The sequence below is a fragment of the Agelaius phoeniceus genome (genome assembly GCF_051311805.1).
Source record: "Agelaius phoeniceus isolate bAgePho1 chromosome W unlocalized genomic scaffold, bAgePho1.hap1 SUPER_W_unloc_2, whole genome shotgun sequence".
In the NCBI taxonomy this organism is placed as follows: Eukaryota; Metazoa; Chordata; class Aves; order Passeriformes; family Icteridae; genus Agelaius; species Agelaius phoeniceus.
In genome coordinates, this window is record NW_027509867.1 from 7,348,034 (window position 1) to 7,371,992 (window position 23,959).

Below are 23,959 nucleotides of genomic sequence, written 5' to 3' on the forward strand. Positions count from 1 at the left end.
ACTTGGCCCATTCATCTTCACAAACTCTAAGCTTGTTCAATTTCATGTTAATCAAAATTTGCAAGAGGAAGAGAAGAAGAAGACACAGAAAGAGAGAAAGACAGAAAAGATGCAGAGAAGCACACACACAGCTACCAACTCCTGGATTCCAGCACTGTTCCGATGGAAATTCCAAGAGGAGGTAGGGTCAAGATGTGTGCTTGCCTTGTGGTCAGCCTTCAATACCCCTTGGTCTTCCTGGGCCCTTCCCCCAGGTGGGGCTTGGGCTCATTTGGTCCCTCAGGAGCTGGGCTGGGGCTGCAGAGGTGGCTGTGGAGCATTGCCTGTGCTGTGCCAGGGACTGGCAGCCACTGCTGGGCTGGGATAGAGGCTCTGGGGGGATTGGGGTTCCAGGGCAGGGCAGGGCTGGGCTTCCAGGGCAGGGCAAGGCTGGACCTGCCCCTTCCTCCCCCACGCATGAAATGTTTCCAGCCAACAATCTCCTCCAGTCTGTCACAACAGGCAATGCTTGAGGTGGAATCCCATTTCTGGGCATGGGCACCTGGCTGAGAAGGACAGTTCTTTTCCATAGGAAGGAAAGTATGGACCCCCAGTGTTTGGAGAGCCTCACGAGGCCAAGGCCATTCAGACTTGTCAGGAATGGCAGATTTTGTCTGGGAGCAGTCTTTGGATTAAGGGAATTTTGATGGTGGAAGCCCAATCTCAGCCATGGGCACCTGGAGAAGCAGGACAGTTCTTTTCCATAGGAAGGAAAGCACAGAGCCTTCCCCAGTGTTTTGGGGATAGCTGAGAGGTGAGCCTTGTAAAACCATTGCCAGCCAGACTTGTCCTGGAAATATTCCTGTGCGAACAATCCCTGGATAGAAGGAAATTTGGAGGTGAAATCCCAAGTCTGGCCATGAGTGCCTGTAGAAGAAGGAGAGTTCTTTTCCATAGGAAGGAAAGCACAGAGCCCCAGTGTTTCAGCAGCAGATGAGAAGAGACCCTCAACATGCCAAGGTCAGTTGGACCAGTCAGGTGGCCCCTGGGGGGCCAAACCAGCCAAACCTGTTCTGTGTTCCATTTGTTTTCTGGGACCCCATAGTGTCACAATGATGCCTTGGATCCATGAGGCCCCACAGTGCCCTAATGGTGACTTGTTTCCATGGGGTCCCACAGTATCACAATGGCTCCTAGGTTCCAGAAGGCCCTGCAGTGTCACAATGGTCCCAACAATTCCATGGGGCCTTGCAGAGTCACAATGGTCTCAGTAGTTCCACAGGCCCCACAGTTTCACATGACTTCTCTACTCCATGAGCCCTGCAATGTCACAATGGACCTTTGGACCCTGGGGGTTTGTGGTGACCCAATGGTCTCCTTTGGTTCCACAGTGTCACAATCGACCACTGATGACATCAGGCCCTGCAATGTCACAATGGACCTTTGGTTCCATGCAGCCCTGCAGTGTCCCAAAGGCCTCTTGGTTTCAGGAGGTCCCACAGTATCACAATGGTCGTCTTGGTTCTGCGGGGACCCCCAGGGGCACAATGGTCTCACTGGTTCCATGAGGCCCCACAGTGTCACCATGGTCCCTTGGTGTCAAAAGGCCCCACAGTGTCACAATGGTCCCTTGGTCTCACAGGGCCCCACAGTGTCACAATGGACCCTTGGTCTCACAGGGCCCCACAGTGTCACAATGCTCCCTTGGTTCCATGGCCCCTGTGCTGCTGCATTCCCCCCTCCCCTTCTCAGGCCGCCCTGCCAGATGAGAAATGCTCCTTGGGGCTCGGCCTTGGCCAACAGCCCCTGGGCTCAGCTCCTCTGCAGCTCATCACAAACACTGTCTGCTCCAGGCACTGCTGCTGCCCAACCAGCTCCTGCTTTCTGGAGGAGCAGCCCTGGGAACTGGTTTTGTTCCCTCAGTGGCACAACATCCCTGTTCTCACCCTGCCAAAGAAAGCTGTTGGTGCCCAGTGCGGCCAGGATGAACCATTGCTGGGACTGAAGCCCCTCTCTTGGGGCCCTGCAAACAGCGCTCCAAAAGGAGCCCTTGGAGCTCTCCTGGGCCAGCGACTCCCTCTGAGTGGGGCCTCTCCCAGCCGGGAACTCTCCCGTTTGCTGCACTCGGGGATCCCCAACAACGACGGAGCCTGGGCCGATCCCCCACTCCTCCAGGCTCAACCCTTCACCCACTGGGGAGATGCCAAAGGATCCACAGGGAGCATTTCCTGCCCTCAGGGGAATTTCTCCCAGGTGCCTTGCACTGACTCTTTGTGTCTGTGTGCACACAGGAGTGCCTGTGCTGGGGAAATGGGGCAGAAATGCTGCTCTCTGAGGGGTTTGTGTGCCCTGGATAGCTGAGTCAGTCAGGCCTGAAGGTAAGGTTAAATCATAAGGTCTAAGTGATGTTAAATGCTGATAGGAGTTTTTCTTTTGCTAAGTTTTATGTTTAATATAAGTTATAAGCTGAGTTAAATATTTTTAAGTGTTATTCCTCTTTTAAATTGCTAAGTCATAGGTTATAAGTTAGGTTAAATACTGTTAAGCTCTGTTCTTTTGTTAAATTGTGAAGTTGAAGGTAGCAGTTAAGTCCTGTTAAGTTTGAGCTGTGTTAAGCTCTTAGACCATATTCCTTTTATCCTTGCCCTCACTGTAGTTGTGTCACACACAAACCCACAGGGATAGTTCTTGGCTCATTTCAGGTTTTATTGTCTGGATTCTGTTTGGTTTTGTTGTTGCTTTATTTCCTTGCTGGGCCTGAAGTGTCCAGTCAGGAGCAGAGTGACTCTTGCCAAGGAACTTTGTGCTGCTGTCCCTTAATATTCAATCTGGTTTTTGCTGTTCCCTTGCTGGGGATTTTTTCAGCGCTCTCAAGGCCTCGTTGGTACCAGGGTGAAGGAGCCCTGGCCCAGGCTCTGGCCCTGGGGGACACGGGGACGCTGCCGGGGGGTCCCTGTCCCCCTGTGCCACCCCCAGGGCCCCGGCCCCCGTCCCCGTGTCAGGCTCTGGGGTCGATCTCGTGGAACATCCTCTGGGGGAGGCTGCGGCGCCGGGGGCGGGGGGACCCGGGGGGACAGGGGACCCCGCTGTGCACGAGCAGGGTTGGACTGCTCTGGGGGGGAACTGTGAGGGGGGCCGGGGCAGAGTGACCTCCCCAGTGCCCTCACACAGCCCCTAGGATGACACACAGACCTCTTGTGATGTCACACAGCCTCCTGTGATGACACACAGTCCTCTTGTGATGTCACAGGCCACATTATGATGTCACAGTCAATATTGTGATGTCACACTGCTATTTTATGATATCACAGCCTGGTCTGTGATATCACAGAGCAGCCCACTATGATGGCAGAGTCTGCTCTGTGACCTCACCACCCACTCTGTGATGTCACAGCCCACTCTGTGCTGTCACACAGCCCCTTGCTGACATCACAGCTGCTCTGTGCCGCCATGACACAGCCACAAAGGAGCTGCTGTGACACAGCCCCCTCTGGGACATGCCACAGCCCCTGCCAGTGCTGAGCCCCTGGGAGCTCTGTCTGTGCCCTGCTAGGGTCCCTGAGGGGCCCTGGCAATGCCCCAGCCCTGCTGGGCTGTGCACAGGAGCTGCTCCTGGCCAGAGCTGTCTCTCTGCAGCTCTGCTTCCCTTGCCAGGAGCTGCCTCTGGGCCAGGAGCCCGGCCCAGCTCAGCAGCACAGACACAGCACAAGTGTTTTAATGACCCTCTGGGGCTTTGGTGCTCTTTGTGTCTGCCATGGCCAAAGTGCTGCCCAAGTTGGCTCTGTCAGGGCTGTCTTGCAGCTGCTGCCCATCCCTGTGCCCTGCGCAGCCCAGGCTGTCCTACGGTGTCCCTGCCCTGCGCCTCTGTCCCTGCAGGCTGTGGGCATCCCCCGGCTGCCCCACTTGACTGGGCCCTTCCTTTGCTGACAGCTCTGCCTCCTGCCTGCCTCTGCCTGCCCACACAAAGCCTGGGGCTGCTCCCGGGTCCTGCGGGGGGACGTGCTGCACCACAGCCCTGCCCTGGCAGGGAAATTCCTTTCTCCTGGTGTCCACTCTGGGCCTCCCCAGCTGCCATTGGTGCTATTGTTTTCTTCTCATGCTTATATCCTCTAGGAAGAAAAGCTCCAGCCTCTCCGAAACCACCCTTCCATCCCTCCCAGGCTATTCCTGTTCTGTCCTCAGTCTCCACCCCACTGACTCCAGAGCCCGCAGACTGTCCCTGCTGGTTTTGTGATGAGGCCTCCAAACCCCATCTTGGGAGATTTTTGGGTCGTCTCCAAGGTCTGTGAAAATGGAAAAATAGTGGTCAAAGGTATTTTCTCCTAAATCTTGCAGTGACAACACAAGGGTCAATATCTCTAAACTGAATGAGGGTGGATGTACATTTGTTAGAAAGAGGAAAAATTTTAGAATTATAAGAGTGGCAAAAAACTGCAAGAGTTATTCCAGAGAAGTGGATGCCCCATCTCAGGAACTGACCAAGATCAGGAGCTTTGTGCAACCTGACCCAGTGAAACCCCCTGCCTGTCACCCCAGTGACAGAATTCCTGCAGTGTGGGTTCTCTGATGTGCTGGGTGCCCTCACAATGCTTCTGGCCACAATGTCTGCTGAGGGCAGCCAGGCTGCTGCAGGGGCAGTGCCCTCACAGCCATCACCATGGCAGCCCTGTCCCCTGGGCCTGGCTCTGCCCTTTGCTCTGCCCCTGCCTTGGCTCTGCTGGCATGAAGAGTTTTGTCATTGATATCTCGTCCCCAAGGTGCTGGGGCCAATGGCTTCCCAGTCAGGCTCCTGGAGCACAAGTGGCTTTTCAGAGGCCAGCCAGGAATGAGCCCTGAGGCAGCAGCTCTGCAGTGGTGGCCACCAGGCCGGGCTGCCAAGGGAGGCTTCTGGCCATGGCCTGCAAGCAGCTGCTGCTGCCAAGGTGCCTTTGGTGCCTCAGGCTCTCCCTGGCACAGCTCCCAGCACGGCACTCTGCCCTTGTGCCTGAGGCCTTCCCTGTGCTGAGGCTGGCCTGGGGCTTTTCCTGCAGCGGGACCTGCCCTGCTGATGGCACAGGAAAGGCAGTTCCTGCTGGAGCAGGAGGCTCTGCCTGCAATGGCCTCCAACAACTCCAGCAAGGCCCTGTTTGCAAAGCCCCCAGTGGGAAATGAAGGAGGGGAGGGGTCACGCTGCTTTTGGGGTGAATATTGCAGAAACAAGTCTGACTCCTCCATCCCAAAGTTCAACATCCTCAGAGGGAGCTGAAGCTGTGACAGTGCTGGAAAATCCCCAGAGTAAGGAACAACCAAGTGACACCACTGAGAGCTTCTGCAGAGCTGCTGAGCTGGCCCAGCCTGGGCACACCTGACTGACAGAGCAGCACCTCAGACTAGAAAAGCCCCATCCCAAATTTTAATGGCAGCATCCCCTGACATTTCCCTTCCTGGGGGGTGTGGAGATTCCTCCCTGCAGTCGGGACACCCCTCAAGGTCACTGCTTCAGGCTGAGCCAAAGGGATTTGCCCGTGGTCATTGGTCTGTGGGAGTGACATCAATCTCTCCTTAAAAACAGCTTCTTTTCCTTTAATAAAATTGCTTTGAAATCTCTTCTGAGTGCTTTCTATAAATTAATATAATATAATATAATATAATATAATATGTTACAGCTCTTATTCCTTGGACTAAATATTTCTGATTAAGATAATTCTGTCTAATTTTTACCATAATAGATAATAGAATTTTTTTATAAATCTATGTGCTTTGTCATCCTTAATCCTGTGGGACAAATGCTAAAGGTTAAATTTCACCTTGATAATTCTTTACCCATGAACTCTGTAAAAGTCTGAGGCTGGGATTGGAGCCAGCTGCTCCAAGGCTCCTCTCACAGAAGGAGATTACAAAGCCTGGAGGTCCTTGGGGGTATTTTTCTGTGAATATGAGAGTCTGGTCAGAGACAGAGAAAGCAAGAGAGTTTTCCCATTAATTAGATTGGGAACCATTAGGAAGCTGGAGAGAAAGAATTGTAAATTATCGACAGGTGGTGTCTGTAATAGGTTGTTTTTTCCATAAAGTTGTTTACTGAAGGGGGTTGTCTTTGTCAGCCAATCATGTGCAATGTGTTGATTAAATGACCAAAGAGATCCACCAGTAGAAAATCAAGGTCAAAAGGAAGAGGATTGAACAAATGGGTGGCTTTTAGCCCTTAGCCTTCTGATCTGAGTCTGTGTCATCTCTGACTCAATGGTGACATTTGGGGATCTGTGGGGCCTATTGGGGCTCCTTTCTGCACCTCGTGACCCAACAGGAGCTTCTCTAATAAACTTTGCCTGAAGCTCCCACTGTGCCCATGACAGGAGCCCCTGTGAGTGTCTGGGACATCCCGGCTCTTTGGCAGCCTGGGCACTCCTGGGATGTCACCGTGGAGCCCCCGTGAGTGCCTGTGACAGATCAGTGCCCTTGCAGCCCAGGGTGCCCTGGGATGTCACCATGGAATGGCTGTGACTGCCTCTGACCACAGGGCTCTTTACCATCCCTGGAAAGCCCTGGGAGGTCTCCATGGAGCCCCTGTCCATGCCTGTGGCATTCCAGCTCTTGATCAGCCTGGAGACTCTTGGAAAGTCCCCATGGAACCCCTCTGAGGGCCTGTGACAAATCTGATCTTTAGCAGGCAACCATCACCAGGACCCTGTTGCTGTAGTCAGTTTCCATGGCAACCATCACCAGCCCCCTGTTCTATGGTCAGTTTCCATGGCAACCATCACCAGCCCCTTGTTGCTATGCTCAGTCCCTTGGCAGCTCCATGGAGACCCCATGCCGGGGTGGTTGCCATGAACACCAGGGCTGGCACCAGCTGGGATGCTCGGTTTCCATGGGCTGGGCTTCAGGAATGCGATTCCCCAATTTCCTGCTCCTGCTAAAACAGCGCTGCCCTCGCTGCCCTCCCGCCTCCCATGGAAAGCACAAAAGGCAAAGATCCCGGGGTGGGTAAAGAACAATTTATTGGGAACAGCAACGAGATAAGGAAAAAATGGAACGGAAACAGTATTGATAACAGAAGGGATAAATTAAACTTTGACAGGGAAAACTAAACACAACTAACTGTCTCTTCCCAGCCACAATTTCCCCTGTCTGAAAGGACACCCTTCTCCTCAGGGAGAGAGAGAGAGAGTCCCTTTCCTGCCCCTGGCAATGACCTGAGGTGGGAGTGAATGTAATGAAAGGGCCATGGCCAGACCATCATGTTCTTCAATCCCACATCATGTCACAGGCAGGAAAAGGGAATGGTGTCTTCCCAGCATGGATCATGGGCAACATGGATCCCCAGGACTCTTCCCAATGCGGGTCGTCCCATGGGGGATGAAGCAGGACTGGTGCATGAAGCTGTTCCTGCAGCTGGGGCATTTGCAGGCCTTTCTTTACTGGTGGCTCCGTTGGTGTCTGGTCAAGTGAGAGCTCTGGGTGAAGCTCTTCCCACACTGGGGACACTCGTAGGGCCTCTCCCCAGTGTGGATGCGCCGGTGGGTGATGAGGGTGGAGTTGTGCTTGAAGCCCTTTCCGCAGTCTGGGCAGAGGAAGGGCCTCTCATCTGTGTGAATCCGCTGGTGTTGGAGGAGCTGGAAGTTGGTGGGAAACCTCTTCTGACAATTGGGACACTCGTAGGGCCTCTCCCCTGTGTGGATGAGGTGGGATTTCTGCTTGAAGCCCTTCCCACAGTCAGGGCAGTGGAAGGGCCTCTCCTCTGAGTGAATTCGCTGGTGGCAGAGCAGATGGGAGCTGGTGTGAAGCCTCTTCCCACACTGGGGACACTCGTAGGGCCTCTCCCCAGTGTGGATGCGTTGGTGGATGATGAGGGCAGAGCTGCAGCTGAAGCCCTTCCCACACTCCCCACACTCGTAGGGCCATTCCCCAGTGTGGATCATCTGGTGGCTGATCAGGGTGCTGCTCTGCCTGAAGCTCTTCCCACACTCCAAGCACTTGTGGGGCTTCTCCCCATTGTGAAGCTGCCCATGGGCCACCAGCTCTGTGCTCTGGCTGAAGCTCTGTCCACCTTCCTGGCTCAGGGTGGGTCTTTCCTCCTCAGAACACACTGGGCTGGGTTTGGAGCCCCTCCTCCTGGGTAATCTCTGGGGCTTTTCCTCCACGTTGGAATTCTGCACTGTGGAGCCACTCAAAATGGCCTCTTCCATGATGTTCTGCTGTGGGGATTTTTCCTCCCTGGTCTCCATCCTCAGCTCCTTGTCTGGGGGAGGAAGGCCAAGGAGAGGATGGGATTTGCCTCTGTGCCACAGGGAAGGGGAAGGAGATCCCCCCAGTGCATCCCCGGCAGGACGGGGTTGGCAGCAGGGTTGTCCTGCAGCCGGGGACTGTGCTGGGCTGGGAGATGGAGCAGGAGAGAGGGGGAAAGGGGCACTGATTTCCTCCTCACCTGCCTGCGTGTCCTAGGGCATTGTGTCAGTTTGAAAAGACAGGTGTCTGCTAAGGAAGGCAGGAGACTCCCCTGAAATCGAAAATGTTAATCCCTTCACTTAGAATTATAATTTCCAAAACAAGAGGCTGTCAAGCAAAGTCTATGGGAATAGGAATAACAGTTCTTCAGAAGGAAAATTAAAAATACAAATGCAGTAGTACTAAAAACTACTTACAGAGTAAGAATACGTCCTGACACCCTGTGGGTCAGAGTGTTGGTAGCACTCCTGTTAAATGGTGGCTGCAGTGCTCCTGCAGTGACAGGTGTGGTTTTGTTGGAGCAGTGATCCTGTAGAAGGGTGGAGTGTTCCTCTGAAGGTCCAGTTGTGGCGTCGATCGGCCTGGCCTTCCTCTGGGATCCAGTGGAGCTAAAAGCTGCTCTTCTGGGAATCCTCTGGGAGAAGGCTGACTCTGTTGTTCACATTCTCAGATTATATCCCGGTGGGAATGCTTGGCTCCTCCCTCTGGTCAGAGCTTCTCACAATGGGATGATGGAATTTTTATCAGTGACACTCAATGGCCCATTAACAGAAGATATCTCCCTGGAGGGAGGATTCATGTGGAAGAGATAAAGTAAATTGCTCAATTAACAGATGATAATTGCCCCACCTTTAACAGAGGGTAATTGAATACACACCCAGCTAAACCTGAGACACTGTTCCAGCCTTGGAAAGCAGGATTTGGTACCAGGATTCTTTAGGGAATGCAACCCTGATTGAAGGCAGAGATAGAATCTCCAGAGCCTGCAGCCAGAAATGGACAGTTGTGTGATACTCATTTCAACATCTTCTCTTTTGGAATTATTGACTAATGATTATTTGCTTTGCCTACCTAATATTTTTGTAATTTTTTGCAAATTTGCATTATCTAAATTACACTGTTCCTTAAGTTAAGTTGGTGTCTGTGTCTTTGGTACGGGCCCTGCCCACTGGCGAAACAGGGCCCAATCCTGCCTAAGTGTTACCTGGGGAGACAAAACCCTCACTGCAAATGTGCCCCCTTCCTCCTTGTTCCCCACACTTCATGCACTGATCATGATGTCCTATGGTCTGGGCTATCCCTGGGGTCAGCTGGGATCTCCTGTCCTGGCTGTGTCCCCTCCCAAGCTCCCCCACACCCTCAGCCCCTCCCCAGCGTGGCCGAATGAGGGGCAGGACAGGCCTTGGTTCAGTGTGAGCTCAGCAAGAACAAAACCATCTCTGTGTGCTCAGCCCTGTGCTCAGCCCCCGGGCCCGGCATTTCCTCCACTGCCACCCCGGAGCCCCCTTTCCCACCCCTCTGCCCCACGGCCGCCGCAGCACCGGCTGACAATAGAAGCAATTCTGTGGCAATTCCAAGTTTCCTTGGTTCCTGCACAGCTCCAGCTCAGCTGCTGGCAGGTTACAATTAAAGAAAAGTGCAAATTCGGCCCAATACAGATATTATTAAAAGGAAGGGAAAGCTCTGTGTAGCTGTCACAAAGGTGACAGGGATGAAGAGAATAATGATTCTCACATTTGGAAAAAACCCAAGCCTGGGAATTCAGTAGTTATTTGGGAATTTAGCTACTTGAGCTGGGCTTCTGGTGGGACTTTTAGCAGCCTTGTGTTCCTCACCATGTGGTGAATGAACCTTGTCAGTCTTGCTGGTATTATTTGCTCCATTTCCTCCAGTGATTTTAACAAACTTTTCAAGGAGGGACAACAAAGTATTTTCTTTACACTCCAGTCCCACAACAGCCATTTTCCTCATCAGTTCTCCCATAGGTCGCTCAGACGAAGCTGCATCCAAGTTTCCAAGAGTTCCTCCAGAGAGACCCACGACCTCCTCAGAGGAAGGAACCATGCTGTTGTCAAAGGCAACTGGGGTCAAAGAACAGTGCCCTGAACTCACTGTGCCAAAATAATTTTGCAATCTGGTTAAGAAAATATTAGAGAGATGCCATTTGCCCTGGAGCAGGGCAAGTGTGACATTGTCCCCTGTGTGTGTGGCCTTCCCAGGGTGGGGGTTTTACACCTGAGCCAGTTTGGGTAAGGGGGGTGGTCTTCACCCCCTGAGCAGGGATTCCCCCACTGTTTCAGGTTGCAAGGTAAGATGGAACCAAATGCATGTTTTCAATCCCCATCTTCATCAGCTGCTATAAACAGGCGGGGCAGTGTTCTTGATCTCTTCCATGACTCAGCCCTGATAATGCCCTCCAGGGGAGATATCTTCTGGGAATGGGCCATTGAGTGTCACTGCAAGACTGATAAAATTCCATCATCCCATTGTGGGATGCTCCGCCCAGGGGGAGGATCCAAGCATTCCTACCTGCATATAAGCTGAGCCTTGCAACACCAGGAGCAGCTTGCCTACTGGATTCCCAGAGGACAAGAGCTCCAGAACCACCACTGGACCTTCAGAGGAAGACCAGACCCTTCTACAGGATCACTGCTTGGACAGAATCACGCTCATCACTCCCACAGGACTGCAGCCACCATTTAATGGGACAGCTGCCACCAGCCTGACCAGCAGGGTGTCAGGTTATATCCTGACTCTGTCAGTTTAAGGCAGTGTTTCTGCATCATTGCCTTGATCTTCATTTTCTTATTAAATTGTAATCCTGGTTTAGACCCTCCCCAGGTTTGCCTTCAAACAAGTACAAAATTCAATGTACTTATCCCTTGTTTTCTTCTCAAAACAGGATTTTCCATCCCATAAACTTGGCCAGATGGAGGAAGAGGCTGTGAGGAAGAAGAAGATGCCCCAGGAGCCCCAGGCAGGTGAGGAGGAAGTCAGTGCCCCTTTCCCCCTCTCTCCTGCTCCATCTCCCAGCCCAGCACAGCCCCCGGCTCCAGGACAACCCTGCTGCCAACCCTGTCCTGCCGGGGATGCACTGGGGGGATCTCCTTCCCCTTCCCTGTGGCACGGAGGCAAATCCCATCCTCTCCTTGTCCTTCCTCCCCCAGGGAAGAAGCTGAGGATGGAGACCAGGGAGGGCAAATCCCTGTGGCAGAACCTCATGGAAGAGGCCATTTTGAGTGGCTCCACAGTGCAGAATTCCAACGTGGAGGACAAGTCCCAGAGATTACACAGGAGGAGGGGCTCCAAACCCAGCCCAGGGTGCTCTGAGGAGGAAAGACCCACCCTGAGCCAGGAAGGTGGACAGAGCTTCAGCCAGAGCTCGGAGCTGGTGGTCCATGAGCAGCTTCATGATGGGAAAAAGCCCCACAGGTGCTTGGAGTGTGGGAAGAGCTTCAGGCAGAGCAGCACCCTGATCAGCCACCAGATGATCCACACTGGGGAATGGCCCTATGAGTGTGGGGAGTGTGGGAAGGGCTTCAGCTGCAGCTCCACCCTTTTGACCCACCAGTGCATCCACACTGGGGAGAGGCCCTACGAGTGTCCTGAGTGCCAGAAGAGGTTTCACACCAGCCCTGATCTCGCCAGGCACCGGCAGATTCACACAGAAGAAAGGCCCTTCCACTGCCCTGATTGCGGGAAGGGCTTCAAGCGCAAGTCCCACCTCATCAGGCACCAGCTCATCCACACTGGGGAGAGGCCCTAAGAGTGCCGCACATGTGGGAAGAGGTTTCGGACCAGCTCAAATCTCCACCTGCATGAGAGGATTCACGCAGATGAGAGGCCCTTCTACTGCCCTGACTGCGGGAAGAGCTTCAAGCACAATTCCACCCTCATCAGGCACCAGCGCATCCACACTGGGGAGAGGCAGAGGCCCTACGAGTGTCCCCAGTGTGGGAAGAGCTTCACCAGAAGCTCTCATTTGACAAGACACCAACGGAGCCACCAGTAAATGAAGCCCTGCAAGTGCCTCGATTGCAGGAACAGCTTCATGCACCACTCCAGCTTCATCCCCCATGGGAGAAGCCAGATTGGAAAGAGCCCTGGTGATCCATGTTCCCTGTGATCCATGCTGGGAAGACACCTGTCCCTTTTCCTGCCCTTTGCCAATGACCTGATGTGGCATTGGAGAACATGAGGGTCTGGCCATGGCCCTGTCATTACATTCACTCCCACCTCAGATCATTGCCAGGGACAGGAAAGGGACTCTCTCTCTCTCCCTGAGGAGAAGGGTGTCCTTTCCAGGCAAGAAATATTGTAGCCAGGCAGACCCTGTGAGTTGTGTTGTAGTTTTCCCTGTAAACAGTTTTATTTATCCCTTCTGTTATCAATATTGTTTCTGTTCCTGTTTGTTCCTTATCTCGTTGCTGTTCCCATTAAATTGTTCTTAAACCAGTCCGGGATCTTTGCCTTTTGTGCTTTCCATGGGAGGCGGGAGGGCAGCGAGGGCAGCGCGGTTTTAGCGGGAGCAGGAAATTGGGGAATCCCATTGCTGAAGCCCGGCCCGTGGAAACCGAGCATCCCAGCTGGTGCCAGCCCTGGTGGCCATGGCAGCAGCCTTGGGAGCGGGTCCCTGGCTGGGGCTGTGGGAACCTCTTCCCTCTGGTGCCCAGGGACAGGAGTGGAGGGACCGGCTGCAGCTGAGTCGGGGCAGGCTCAGCTTGGATGTCAGGAAAAGGTTTTTGGCCAGAGGCTGCTGGGGCCCTGGCCAGGCTCCACAGGGAAGGGTCCCAGCTCCAGGGCTCTCTGAGCTGCAGCAGCGTTTGGCCAGGGCTGCCAGGCCCAGGCTGGCATTGTTGGGGTGTCCTGTGCAGGGCCAGCAGTTGGACTGGAGGATCCTGATGGGTCCCTCCCAGCTCAGCCCATTCTGTGCTTCTGGGATCCCATCAGCCTGGGGATGGGGGCTGCCAATGGTTGCCATGGCAACGGGCTCTGGCTGCAGGCCTGAGCTGGTGTCCATGGCAACCACCCCTGGCATGGGGTCTCCATGGAGCTGCCAAGGGACTGAGCATAGCAGCAGGGGGCTGGTGATGGTCGCCATGGAAACTCACCATAGCAACAGGGGGCTGGGGATGGTTGCCTGCTAAGGGTCAGATTTTTCACAGGCCCTCAGAGGGGCTCCATGGGATCTTTCCAAGAGTCTCCAGGCTGTTCCAGAGCTGGAATGTCACACACAGAGACAGGGGCTCCATGGATGCCTCCCAGGGCTTTCTGGGATGGTAAAGAGCCCTGGGGTCAGAGACAGTCACAGCCATCCCATGGTGACATCCCAGGAGTCCCCAGGCTGCCAAAGAGCCGGGATGTCCCAGACACTCACATGGGTTCCTGTCATGACCACAGTGGGAGCTTCAGGCAACATTTATTAGAGAAGCTCCTGTTGGGTCACGAGGTGCAGGAACAATCCCCAATACTCCCCATAGATCCCCAAATGTCACTGTGTAATCAGTGTTCCGTTCTTTCTTTCCAATGGAAAACAAGCATCCTTATCCTCCAGGTGTCCATGTCTGAAATTGGATTCCACCTCCAAAATTCTGGATATCCAAGGGTTGCTCCCAGGCACAATCTGCCAGTACCATCAAGCCTGGCTGGCCTGGACCTCTGGTGACTGCCCCTGCAACACTGGGGCTGGGTTCTTCCCTTCCCATGGAGATCACTGGGACACTGTGGGGACCTCATGGAACCAAGGGGATCATTGTGGCACCACTGGAGCCCATGGAACCAAGGGGCCATGGTGACACCACGGGGCTTCATGGAACCCAGAGACCATTATGGCTCTGTGGGGCCTGATGGAACCATGGAGACCATTGGGACCCTTCAGGGCCTTGTGTCACCAAGGGGGCATTATGGCACCTCAGGGCCTCAGGGAAGCAAGGGACCATTGGGACACTGTGGGGCCCCATGGAACTGAGGGAACATTGAAGAGGTCTGGCTGGTTTGGCTTCCCAGGGGTCCCCTGACAGGTCTGGCTGATGTTGCAATGTCAAGGGCCGCCTCTCATCAGCTCCTGGAAAACTGGGGCTCTGTGCTTTTCTTGCTATGGGAAAGAACCGCCCCCCTTTTCAGATGCCCATTGCCAAAATTGAAACTCTCCCTAAAGCAATTCCTATATGCAAGGATATCACTCAGAACAAAATCCTGCTTGCTCTGGCTGGCCTTGGCCTCTGGTGGCCATTTCTCATCTGCCCCTGAAACACTGGGGCTCTGTTCCTTCCTTCCTATGGAAAAGAACCAGCTTTCAGGTCCAGGGACCATGGCCAAAATTAGAATTTGGCCTCTCAATTCTGTTTATCTAAGGACTGATCTCAGACAAAAGTAGCCAGGACAGACAGGTAAGGCTGGCCCTGTCCTCTGGTGATTTTCTTAGACTCTGAGCTGAATGTTTTCAGTTGAAAACACCTTGGAGAGGGCCCGGAGATCTCCCAGGGAGGTATTTTGAAACCTCGGGCACATGAGCACTATATATGGACAAAGGAGCTCTGTGCTCTGTGCAGTTGTGGTGGTTTTGCATCACGAAAGTGATGTTCTAAGAGAAGCTGCTAGCAGTTTCCTCCATGTCTGACAAAAAAAACAATCAGTAATTAGCTTTGAGAATTGACAATCTGTTAAACTATGAAGGAAACTGTACAGGCCTCTGTGAAGACACATGTTAAAGATGGGAAAGCCTGGGAGGGTCTCTTTCCCTTCTGGCTGGCACAGAGGTAACAAGGCTGACCCGGCCCCGTCTCAGCCAGGCCGGGCCGGGCGGCTCCTGCCGTGGGGCCGGGCCCCTTCCCAGGGACCCCGCCAGGCCCCATCGGCTGCTGGGCAGGGCAGGGGAGGCCGCGGGGCCGAGGCCGGGCCGGGCCATGGCTGCAGTTGGGAACATCTGGGCCCTGCTGAGCCCTGCCCCGCCGCCAGCCCGGGCCCAGCCAGGATCCGCCGGGCCCCAGGAGCAGCCCCGGGCCAGGCCGGCTCGGCCAAGCTTCTGCCACCCTTGGGCTTCAGCCGCAAGCCCCGGGCAGGGGCAGGAGAAGCCATCGGCCCCCGGCCGTGCTGCTGCTGTGCTCTGGCCTGGCTGCTGAGATCCTGGCCCTGCCCCAGCGCGGCCCATCCTGACACAGCCCCAGCGCAGCCGCTGCAGAAACCTCCATGGTAAAACAGCTCCGGCCGCAAGCACCGAGCCCAGCCGGGGGCACGGAACCACCTGCAGGCCCCGGGTGAGATATGAACTCTTTCAGTGCTTCCATCCTCCCTCCAGTGAGAGAAAAGGACAAAGTGCAGGCACACAGAGGAGAAACATGAAGACACCGAGCTCAGTGAAGAGGAAGTTGGGTTCCAGATGGAAAGGATGAGGATATGCCTTGATTTTGGGGCTGAAATCCTCTTGTAAAGCTATGGAGAATGATGGAATTGATACATCAGACTCTCTTTTTCCCTATAAGGCATTGAAAAGTATGGGGAGATGACTTGTTCAGCAAAGGTCTCCATGCAAAATAAGCAAATGTTGAAGTAGCTGTGGTCCCATGAGAAGTTTGAACGCAGAAAAAGAAAAGAGTGATGAGACTCTGTGCTCTCAGGGAGAGAAGAAGATCTCTGTTCCCAGAGAGGAAGATTGTTTCAGAAATAGATAAGGAGAATCTTTGCTCTTGAACAGCTCATCTTTAAACTCATACCCCATTAGTTGACATGGCCCATAAAAACAGCTGTGGGAAAAGCTGTGAAAAATGGGAGGGACTTCATGATTGCAGATTTTCTGGGCACCTGCTATTTGTGGGAATTGAGAGCCACGAGCAAACGTTTTTCTTATGGAGAAGTCTCCATAGCATGAAAGAGAGACTCCTCTCCCTAAGTGAACTGAAGAAAGACTGTTCTAGGTGGTGTAAACTGACTGAAACTTTCAGGTTTTGTCTCCTTGCATTGTCAGTAAGAAAGAAAAGGTTGTAGGGAGAGGAGAAGTGTTCAGATTCTTATTAATCTTTCTTCTTTTTACTGGTAATAAGCTTTTCTATGTACCCTTTTAAAATTTTGAGCCTATTTTGCCTTTCTCCTAATCCTATCTCACAGCAGGAAATGAGTAAATATATTCCAGTGAGTGCAATGGTAATTAGCCAACACTGATCCCACTGCACTAATAGATGCATTGGCTGAGAAATCTCAAATTAGCAAACCAAAATCACTCCAGATACATTCCTGATAAACTGCATAAGGGCAGAGGGAAATCAAGGCAGAGCCATGGTTTGTCAGTACTTGCTGCATCCTGATGAGCCCTGTGGTGCATTTGGAGCTGAGCCCTGGAACCTCAGGGCCTGAGAGGAGATTGCACAAACCTTTCCAGGAGTCAAAGCCAGAAGAAAACCCCAAAGTGTCTCAAAGCATGAATGGGTCTCAGTGAGGTCCATGCCCAACACAGGCTCCTCATGGACTCCTTGGAGGAGAGAACTGGAGGCCAGGATTGACCAAAAACATCTCAGAGTCTCAATGTGGAAAGGAAATTCCAAACTACCTTAAAAATTTTGAGAAGCTCAAAGCATTACTGAGCCCCACTGAGTGTCAGTACAAAGCTCTCCAGGGGCTCATTAAAGCAGATAATTGGGGCCATGATTGCACAAACCTCTCACAGAGTCTGTATCAAAAGGGAAACACCAAGTACCTTAAAATAACTCAAGTACCTTGAAGCATTAATGAGCCCACTGAATGTTGTTACTGATAACGGCTCTCCAGGGACTCATTAAGCAGATAATTGGAGCCTGTAAATGCACAATCTTTCTCATAGAGTCTGTATCAAAAGGGAAAGGGGAAGTAGCTTAAAAAACTTAAGTACCCTGAAGTATTAATGAGTCCTAATCAATGCTGCAACAGGCAGAGAATCTCCAGGGACTAATTACAGCAGATAATTGGAGGCCAGGATTGCACAAACCTCTCAGAGACTCCAAGGCCAAAGCCAAAGTCCTTTGAAAAACCTGCAGTCCCTGCAGGGAGCATGAAGGAGCCCCCAGGGCCATTGCTGAGCAAGGCTCCCCAGGGACTCCTTGCAGCAGATCCTTGAGGCCACTGGGATGTGGGCTAGGGGGGGATGCTGAGGGCAGCACAAGGGGCTGACAGTGCCCAGCCTGGCTGGGGCTGTGCCAGGAGGCCCCAGGGCCTCAGGACAAGGTGTCTCCTCCCAGCCCTTGCTGGCACAGACCCTGCTGTGCCCCAGGGCACCAAGACTTGGCTTCTCTTTGTACCCACCTGTCATCACTGCCTGCAGTTCTCTGCTCTGCCTGGGGCCTGGGGACACTTGCTCAGTCGTGTCCCTCACTGGGACCCATTAAAAGTCCAAGAAACTTTGGAGTTGGATTCTGCCGTGGAGTTCTGGAGAGGTTTCTTCAGCTCCCTCTCAGGGACTGATGTTCAGGGCCTGAGCACAAAGCCCCAGAGGCTGATTAAAGTCCTTGTGCTGTGTCTGTGCTGCTGAGCTGGGCTGGGCTCCTGGCACAGAGGTGTCCCAGTCTCTCTGCAAGCCTCTCAAGTCCCTGGGCCTTACCCGGGTCGGCAGAGAGTGGGGGGTGCAGCCCCACCACGGCCGACTGCGGGGAGACACTCTCTGTGCCCTGAGGGTGCTGAGGGCACTCAGGCTGGTTGCCTTCGCTGCAGCAGAGACGACCGAGACGTCGGTGGAAGAGGAAAGGGGCCATCTCCCAGCAGGGGATATTCCAAAGTTTTATTAAGGAGTCCCGAGGGAGCTCCTATACCTCAGGGGTCTCCTGCCGAGAGCGCTGGGGGATGTCTGGAGCTCACATTTAAAGTGGGGAGGAAACTAACATAGATAACATCCTACTGACCAATAGGTATATCTGGGGGATGGGTGCTGGGGGGATAGACATACAAAACAGCATATGGGACAGGACTTGGGGGGTTGACCCCTAACCTCTGGCTAATCACTCGATAACTTGGACCGAAACTTCTAGGTAAGGGGCTGGGATGTCGAGGTGACTGACAGAGAGCCAGGGTGGGGGTTTTGGAGATCTTATCCCAGGAAAGGGATAACACAAGTAGAGGGGAAAAGGAGGGGGGGGGGGTACAGTCTGGGATAAACCATTTGGGAAAAACATGGGAATACAAAACAAACTACTTCAAAGTATTACAAAATATAAGAACGCACTACAACATCTCCCTCTTTTCGTTTAAATAAAAAAGGAAGAGGCACCTAAACATTAAATTTCAGCTCGGAGTGCTATCAATCATCAGCAAACCAAGGCTGTTTTGTAAATTCTGCAGAGGTTTCTGTCCCTTCTTCAGAAGAGGTGGGAACAGTCACCTGATTGACCTCTAAAGGGGAAATAGCTTTCGAGATCAGTTTGGTCACAATGCTCTTGATGATCCCAAAACTGATCAAAATAACAAGAAGAACAAGCAAAACTAAAAATACAGATTTCAAAATGGATTTGACCCAGCCCGAGAGTCCCCATCCTTGAAAGAGTCCATCCATCCAGTCTGCTGTTTCTTGCTTGATGTCTTGGACCATTTGTTGCATCTTTCCGATGATTTTGTGGACATTTTCAGCTTTGGATGACAGATTCAGGCAACAGAGACCTTCAAACTCCTCACAACGATGATTATGTAGCAAGAGGAGAAAATCAATTGCAGCCCGATTTTGTAGGGTGGCTTGCCTTGTTGTTTCATCGTCTGCCAGGAGGTCTGAAAGTGCAGCTGATGTAATATTGGCCTGTTTAGCAACCCAACACTCTAGATGTGATAATTCACCTAGAGCTTTGGCTGCAGACACCCATGGCAAAAACACGGTGATCGCAACTCCTTTTGGTTTGGACCAATGTACAATTTCAGAATCGCAATTTGGGTCCAGATTCTTTAAATCTCTCTTTTTGCGGGCCGAATTGCGGGTGTTGGTTTTGGTTCGCCAATCCATGATTTGGGTTTTGTTGGGTGTAAACAGGCTCAGCTTTCCAATGGTGCATGGACCTCCAATTAGACGAGAGGGGATGCCTGCTCATGCCCTGTCACCACAAATGAGGAAAAACCCCTTAGGAAGGGCATGGGGCTTGTTATCAGGGGTAGAAGGCATTCCTACTTGGGAAATTTTCTTACACCAAATTTTTGCTGTATAATTCACTTTAAACTGTTTGACTTCATGGTACAAATCTACTTGATCTTTTGGTGTAAACGTAAACTGAACACAATAGAATGCCTTGGCAGAACCAAGGAGTTCAAATTCTTGGGGTTCTTTTTCTGCTACTGCTTGTCTATCAATTAATTTTGACCAAGGGGATAACGGATTATATACTGGGGGAAGGGGAGCAGCTAATGTTGGCGGAAATTCATCATATTTAGATGGGATCCCCACAAGGCAAGTGGACATCGGGTCAGACACAGAAGAGGCTGACAGACAAATGTGGTCTTGGTTGAGGACTCTGGCGAGGGTGGTCCACACATTTGCCTGAGGCTGTGGAACGATCCACATCTGACTTGGATGGACGGCTGTCAACAGAAGCAACGGAAGGATGGGGCTCATTCTGATGATACCAGGGCTGAGTTCAGATCAAAGGAAAACACTAAAACTGAAAATAAAAAATGTTAGGGATAAGGTCCAGGTAACAACAATCTAACTTTAAAGAGTCTGACGGCGCTTCCTCCTCCAGCAGGCACTGGCTACCTGTGTTGCAGCTTTGTCCTTAGACACCTTAGGAATGTACGGTCTCACCCACCTGGAGGGGATCCATCTCAAGCCTGAGGGAGTGGATACGCACGCATATCCCCTACCCCAGACTACGAGCTCATGGGGCCCCTCTATTTTCCAAGTTTCAGGGTCTTTTATGAGGACTGGTGGACGGACTTTTAGTTTGTGCTGACTGTTCTCGTTAAAATGTCTTATAATAGGTGGGTTAATGTTTTCATAGGTACAGTTCAAAAAATTCAGTGTGAACAGCGCTTTGGACAGCTGGATTTGAGGGGTCTCCGTTTTCATAACTTCACGTTGTCGGTGAAGAACCTTTTTTAGGTTCTGATGGGCTCTCTCCACCACAGCTTGGCCTGTCGGGGAATAGGGGATGCCTGTTTTGTGTTCTATTCCCCATTGCTGCAGGAAGCTCCGAAGGTCTTTGGACTTGTACGCTGGGCCATTGTCTGTTTTGATGACCTTAGGGATTCCTAATGTGGAAAAGGCTTGCATGAAATGCTTCTTTACCTCACTGGCCTTCTCCCCTGTGTGGGCAGAAGCATAGATGGCACCAGAAAAGGTATCCACGGAGACGTGGACATATTTAAATCTGCCAAATGATGGGATGTGGGTTACATCTGTCTGCCACACTTCGCAGCTCTGCAAGCCCCTAGGGTTTGCTCCTGTACTTAAGGAAGGTAGTGACTGATTTTGACAAGAAGGGCACGTGGCTACGATGGCTTGGGCTTGTTTGTGCTTCAGGTGGAATTGCCGAACTAAGGCAGGTGCATTCTGATGAAAAAATTGATGACTGATCTTTGCTTGTTGGAATACATCTGGGAGCGGGGCCATCTTGGCTGCTGCTGCAAGGGCATCAGCCCTACGGTTGCCTTCTGCAATGAACCCCGGCAGGTCTGTGTGTGACCTAACATGCATCACATAAAAGGGTTGTTCTCGGCAAGAGATAATTCTTACTAACTTGGAAAGTAATTCATATAAAGAAATGTTGGAAACTTCTTGCAACACAGCATTCTCTGCCCTAGACACTACACCTGCAACATAAGCTGAATCAGTAACTAAATTTAAAGGCTCGGGAAACTTCTCAAAAGCTCTGACTACAGCGGCCAACTCAGCAATTTGGGGTGATCCTTCCACCTTGGCAATATCTGCTTCCCACTGTTGAGTTTGGGGATCTTTCCAAGTTACCACTGACTTGTGAGACGCACCAGACGCGTCAGTAAAAACTGTCAGTGCTTTTAGAGGTGTCCTGCTCTGAATACTTGTCAGTGATAATGAAAACTGAACATCTAAATTGAAAATTTTGTGGGCCGGTCGGTGAATTGAAATTTGGCCTGTGTAGCTCTCTAGGGCTAATTGCAAGGCTTCATTCTCTTGATAAAATTGCTCTAGCATTGCTTGAGACAGATGGCCTGATTTCAGGTTTAAGGAAATGTAAATGCAGTCAAAGTCACACCCTGCCAATTCCCTGATCCGAATCCTTGCTTTCCGGATCAGTTCTGCCATCAGCTCCTGTGGCATTGTCATCCTTTTTGACCTGTTGTGACTGAGAAAGACCCACTCTATAATTAAGAGTGGATCTTTCTTGACCTGGTCACCTTTCCTTGCCTGGACAGTTTCCCACTGAAAAATCATCCCATGGAGGTGTGGCAACTTGCCTAAGATGATAAAATTGAAGGGGAGACCCTGCTGGCACCTGTGGGCCTGTCTAGTAGACATGATTTCCTGAACTTTCTCCAGTGCGGTTCTCGCTTCCTGGGTGAGGGTCCTAGGAGAACTAAGATCATCTCCCCCTTTTAACAAATTGAAAAGGGGGGCTAGGTCTTCAGTGGAAATGCCTAGCCAAGGTCTCACCCAGTTTAAGGATCCACAAAGTTGATGGAGATCCGCTAAGGTTTTGATGTCACGTTTGATAGTTAATTTTTGCGGCACAATGGTCCGCTTTCCAATCTCAAGGCCCAAGTACTTCCAAGGTGGCATCTTTTGAATCTTTTCTTCTTGGAGCTCAAACCCTGCAGCAACCAATGCATTGATTGTCAGGTCAAGTGTGTGAGTAAGCATGTCGTCAGTTGGGGCACACACCAGGATGTCACCCATGTAGTGCAGGATGATGGAATCTCCTGCAGCTTCACAGACTGGAGACAACAAGGAAGAGACATGCCGCTGGCAAATCACAGGACTCACTTTGAGATCTTGTGGGAGAACTTTCCAGTGGTATCTCTTCATTGGGGCCTCCAGGTTAATGGTGGGAACCGAAAAGGCAAAACGCGGGGCATCGTCAGGATGTAGGGGAATTTGAAAAAAACAATCTTTGATGTCAATTACAGCTAAAGACCAATTCTGTGGAAGCATGCTTGGTGAGGGCATCCCTGGTTGTAGAGAGCCCATGTCCTCAATAATGTTGTTGATTTGACGGAGATCATGGAGAAGCCGCCACTTGTCTTTGTTGGGTTTTTTAATGACAAAGACAGGCGAATTCCACGGCAACGTGGTCTCCACAATGTGACCTTTCTTTAACTGCTCTTGTACAAGCTCTTCAAGCGCCTTTAATTTGGTTTTGTTGAGCGGCCACTGAACTACCCGTATTGGAGTATCAGTTTTCCAAATCAATTTTTGGGCATGGCGCACTTCAGCGACCGCTCCCCGAAAAACCTGCGGGTTTTCTGGGATGTCAATTGTGGTTCCCCATTGAACCATTAAATCTCTGCCCCAGAGGGGCTCTGTGTAGTCTAAAACAAACGGGCGAATGGAAGCTACTTTGCCATTAGGTCCTTCAATTTGAACAACGTTTTTTGACTGTCTTGCCAATTGAATGCCCCCTACACCTTGCACGTGTCCTGCTACGTTTTGCAATTCCCAGTGTGACGGCCACTCTTTAGATGGAATGATCATGACATCTGCTCCGGTATCTAAAAGTCCTTGTATAGATTTGTACTCACCACCACGGTGCAACCCACATGATAGCTTGGGTTTTTCTTTTCCCAATACCTGAGTCCAGCAGACATTGGGATGGAGTTTATCTCTGAGGGTGTCTGCTTGCTCCTGGTCCCATGGAGGCTCAGGTACTGGGATGGCTTGGGCTATGATTTGGCCTTTGGGCAAGTACACGGGTGGGTGAGTACAATGGAGCCAAATGACAAATTGTTTCGGGTCTGATGATATGAGACCCGGAGGAATATTAATTTCTTGGGGTGTGTGTTTTGTGTCCCCAAGGACGACATACTTACTGTGACGTTTCTGGCAAAGCTGTGTCCAAGTACCTGGCTGTTCAGGGTTAACAGATATGAAATGCCAGTTAGTGTCCTTGAGATGGAGAGGCTCTGTCAACGCCAACCTGTAAGGGTTGTGGGGAGAATCGGTAGTTAGAATTGGTCTGGGATTGTCCCAATCAAATGAATGTTCTGTTTTGTTCAAAGCCAGTGCCTCGCTTGGCACAAATACATCTTTTACACTAGATTTCTTGTCCCTCCCCTGTACTTGAATTGAGCCCACCCTATTTTTGTCATAGTGCTGGGGAAAGGAGCACTCTTTACTCAGTTTTTTGAGAGGTGGTCCTTTGGGGAATTCTGGTTTTTAAGCTTATTGTATTTAAAATCTAAAAACTGCTTTTTCAGAGGGCAGCCAGGCATCCAATGCCCTAACTTCCCACAAAGATGACAAGGTCGATTGGAGTTGGAGATTCTCTCTTGTGGCATCGTGACGTGCTGGAGCTGGCTGGTGAATGGTGGATCAGGGGCTTCCACTGCAGCAATCTTTCTCTGTGGTTTTGGTCTCTCGTCCTGGTCAGCAAGGGTGATGGTAACTTTCTTCTCACACACTTCAAGCATTGCCTGCAGCGTAGGCGTTGGATCAAGAGGCAGGCTCAGGATGGCAGCTTTACACTTCTCATTGGCATTTTCTTTAGCAATCTCGGTGAGGATTTCCATCCTGGCTCCTTCGTTCTGAACTTGCAATTCAACAGCTTTTCTCAACCTTTCCACAAAACTCAAAAAGGACTCAGATGGAGATTGTGTTATTTTCAAATAATTCTCAATTGGAACAGCAGGCCGGAGCCCAAAGAAA

At 51.6% G+C, this 23,959-nt stretch overlaps 1 protein-coding gene across 1 annotated transcript in view; it reads left to right on the forward strand.

Moving 5' to 3' along the window:
- Positions 1-23,959, forward strand: part of LOC143692689 (uncharacterized) — a 365,642-nt gene that overhangs the window by 121,587 nt on the left and 220,096 nt on the right. Inside the window, 1 exon segment of the mRNA XM_077172932.1 lies at positions 11,617-11,711. Within this exon segment, the coding sequence (XP_077029047.1) occupies positions 11,617-11,711 (95 nt within the window).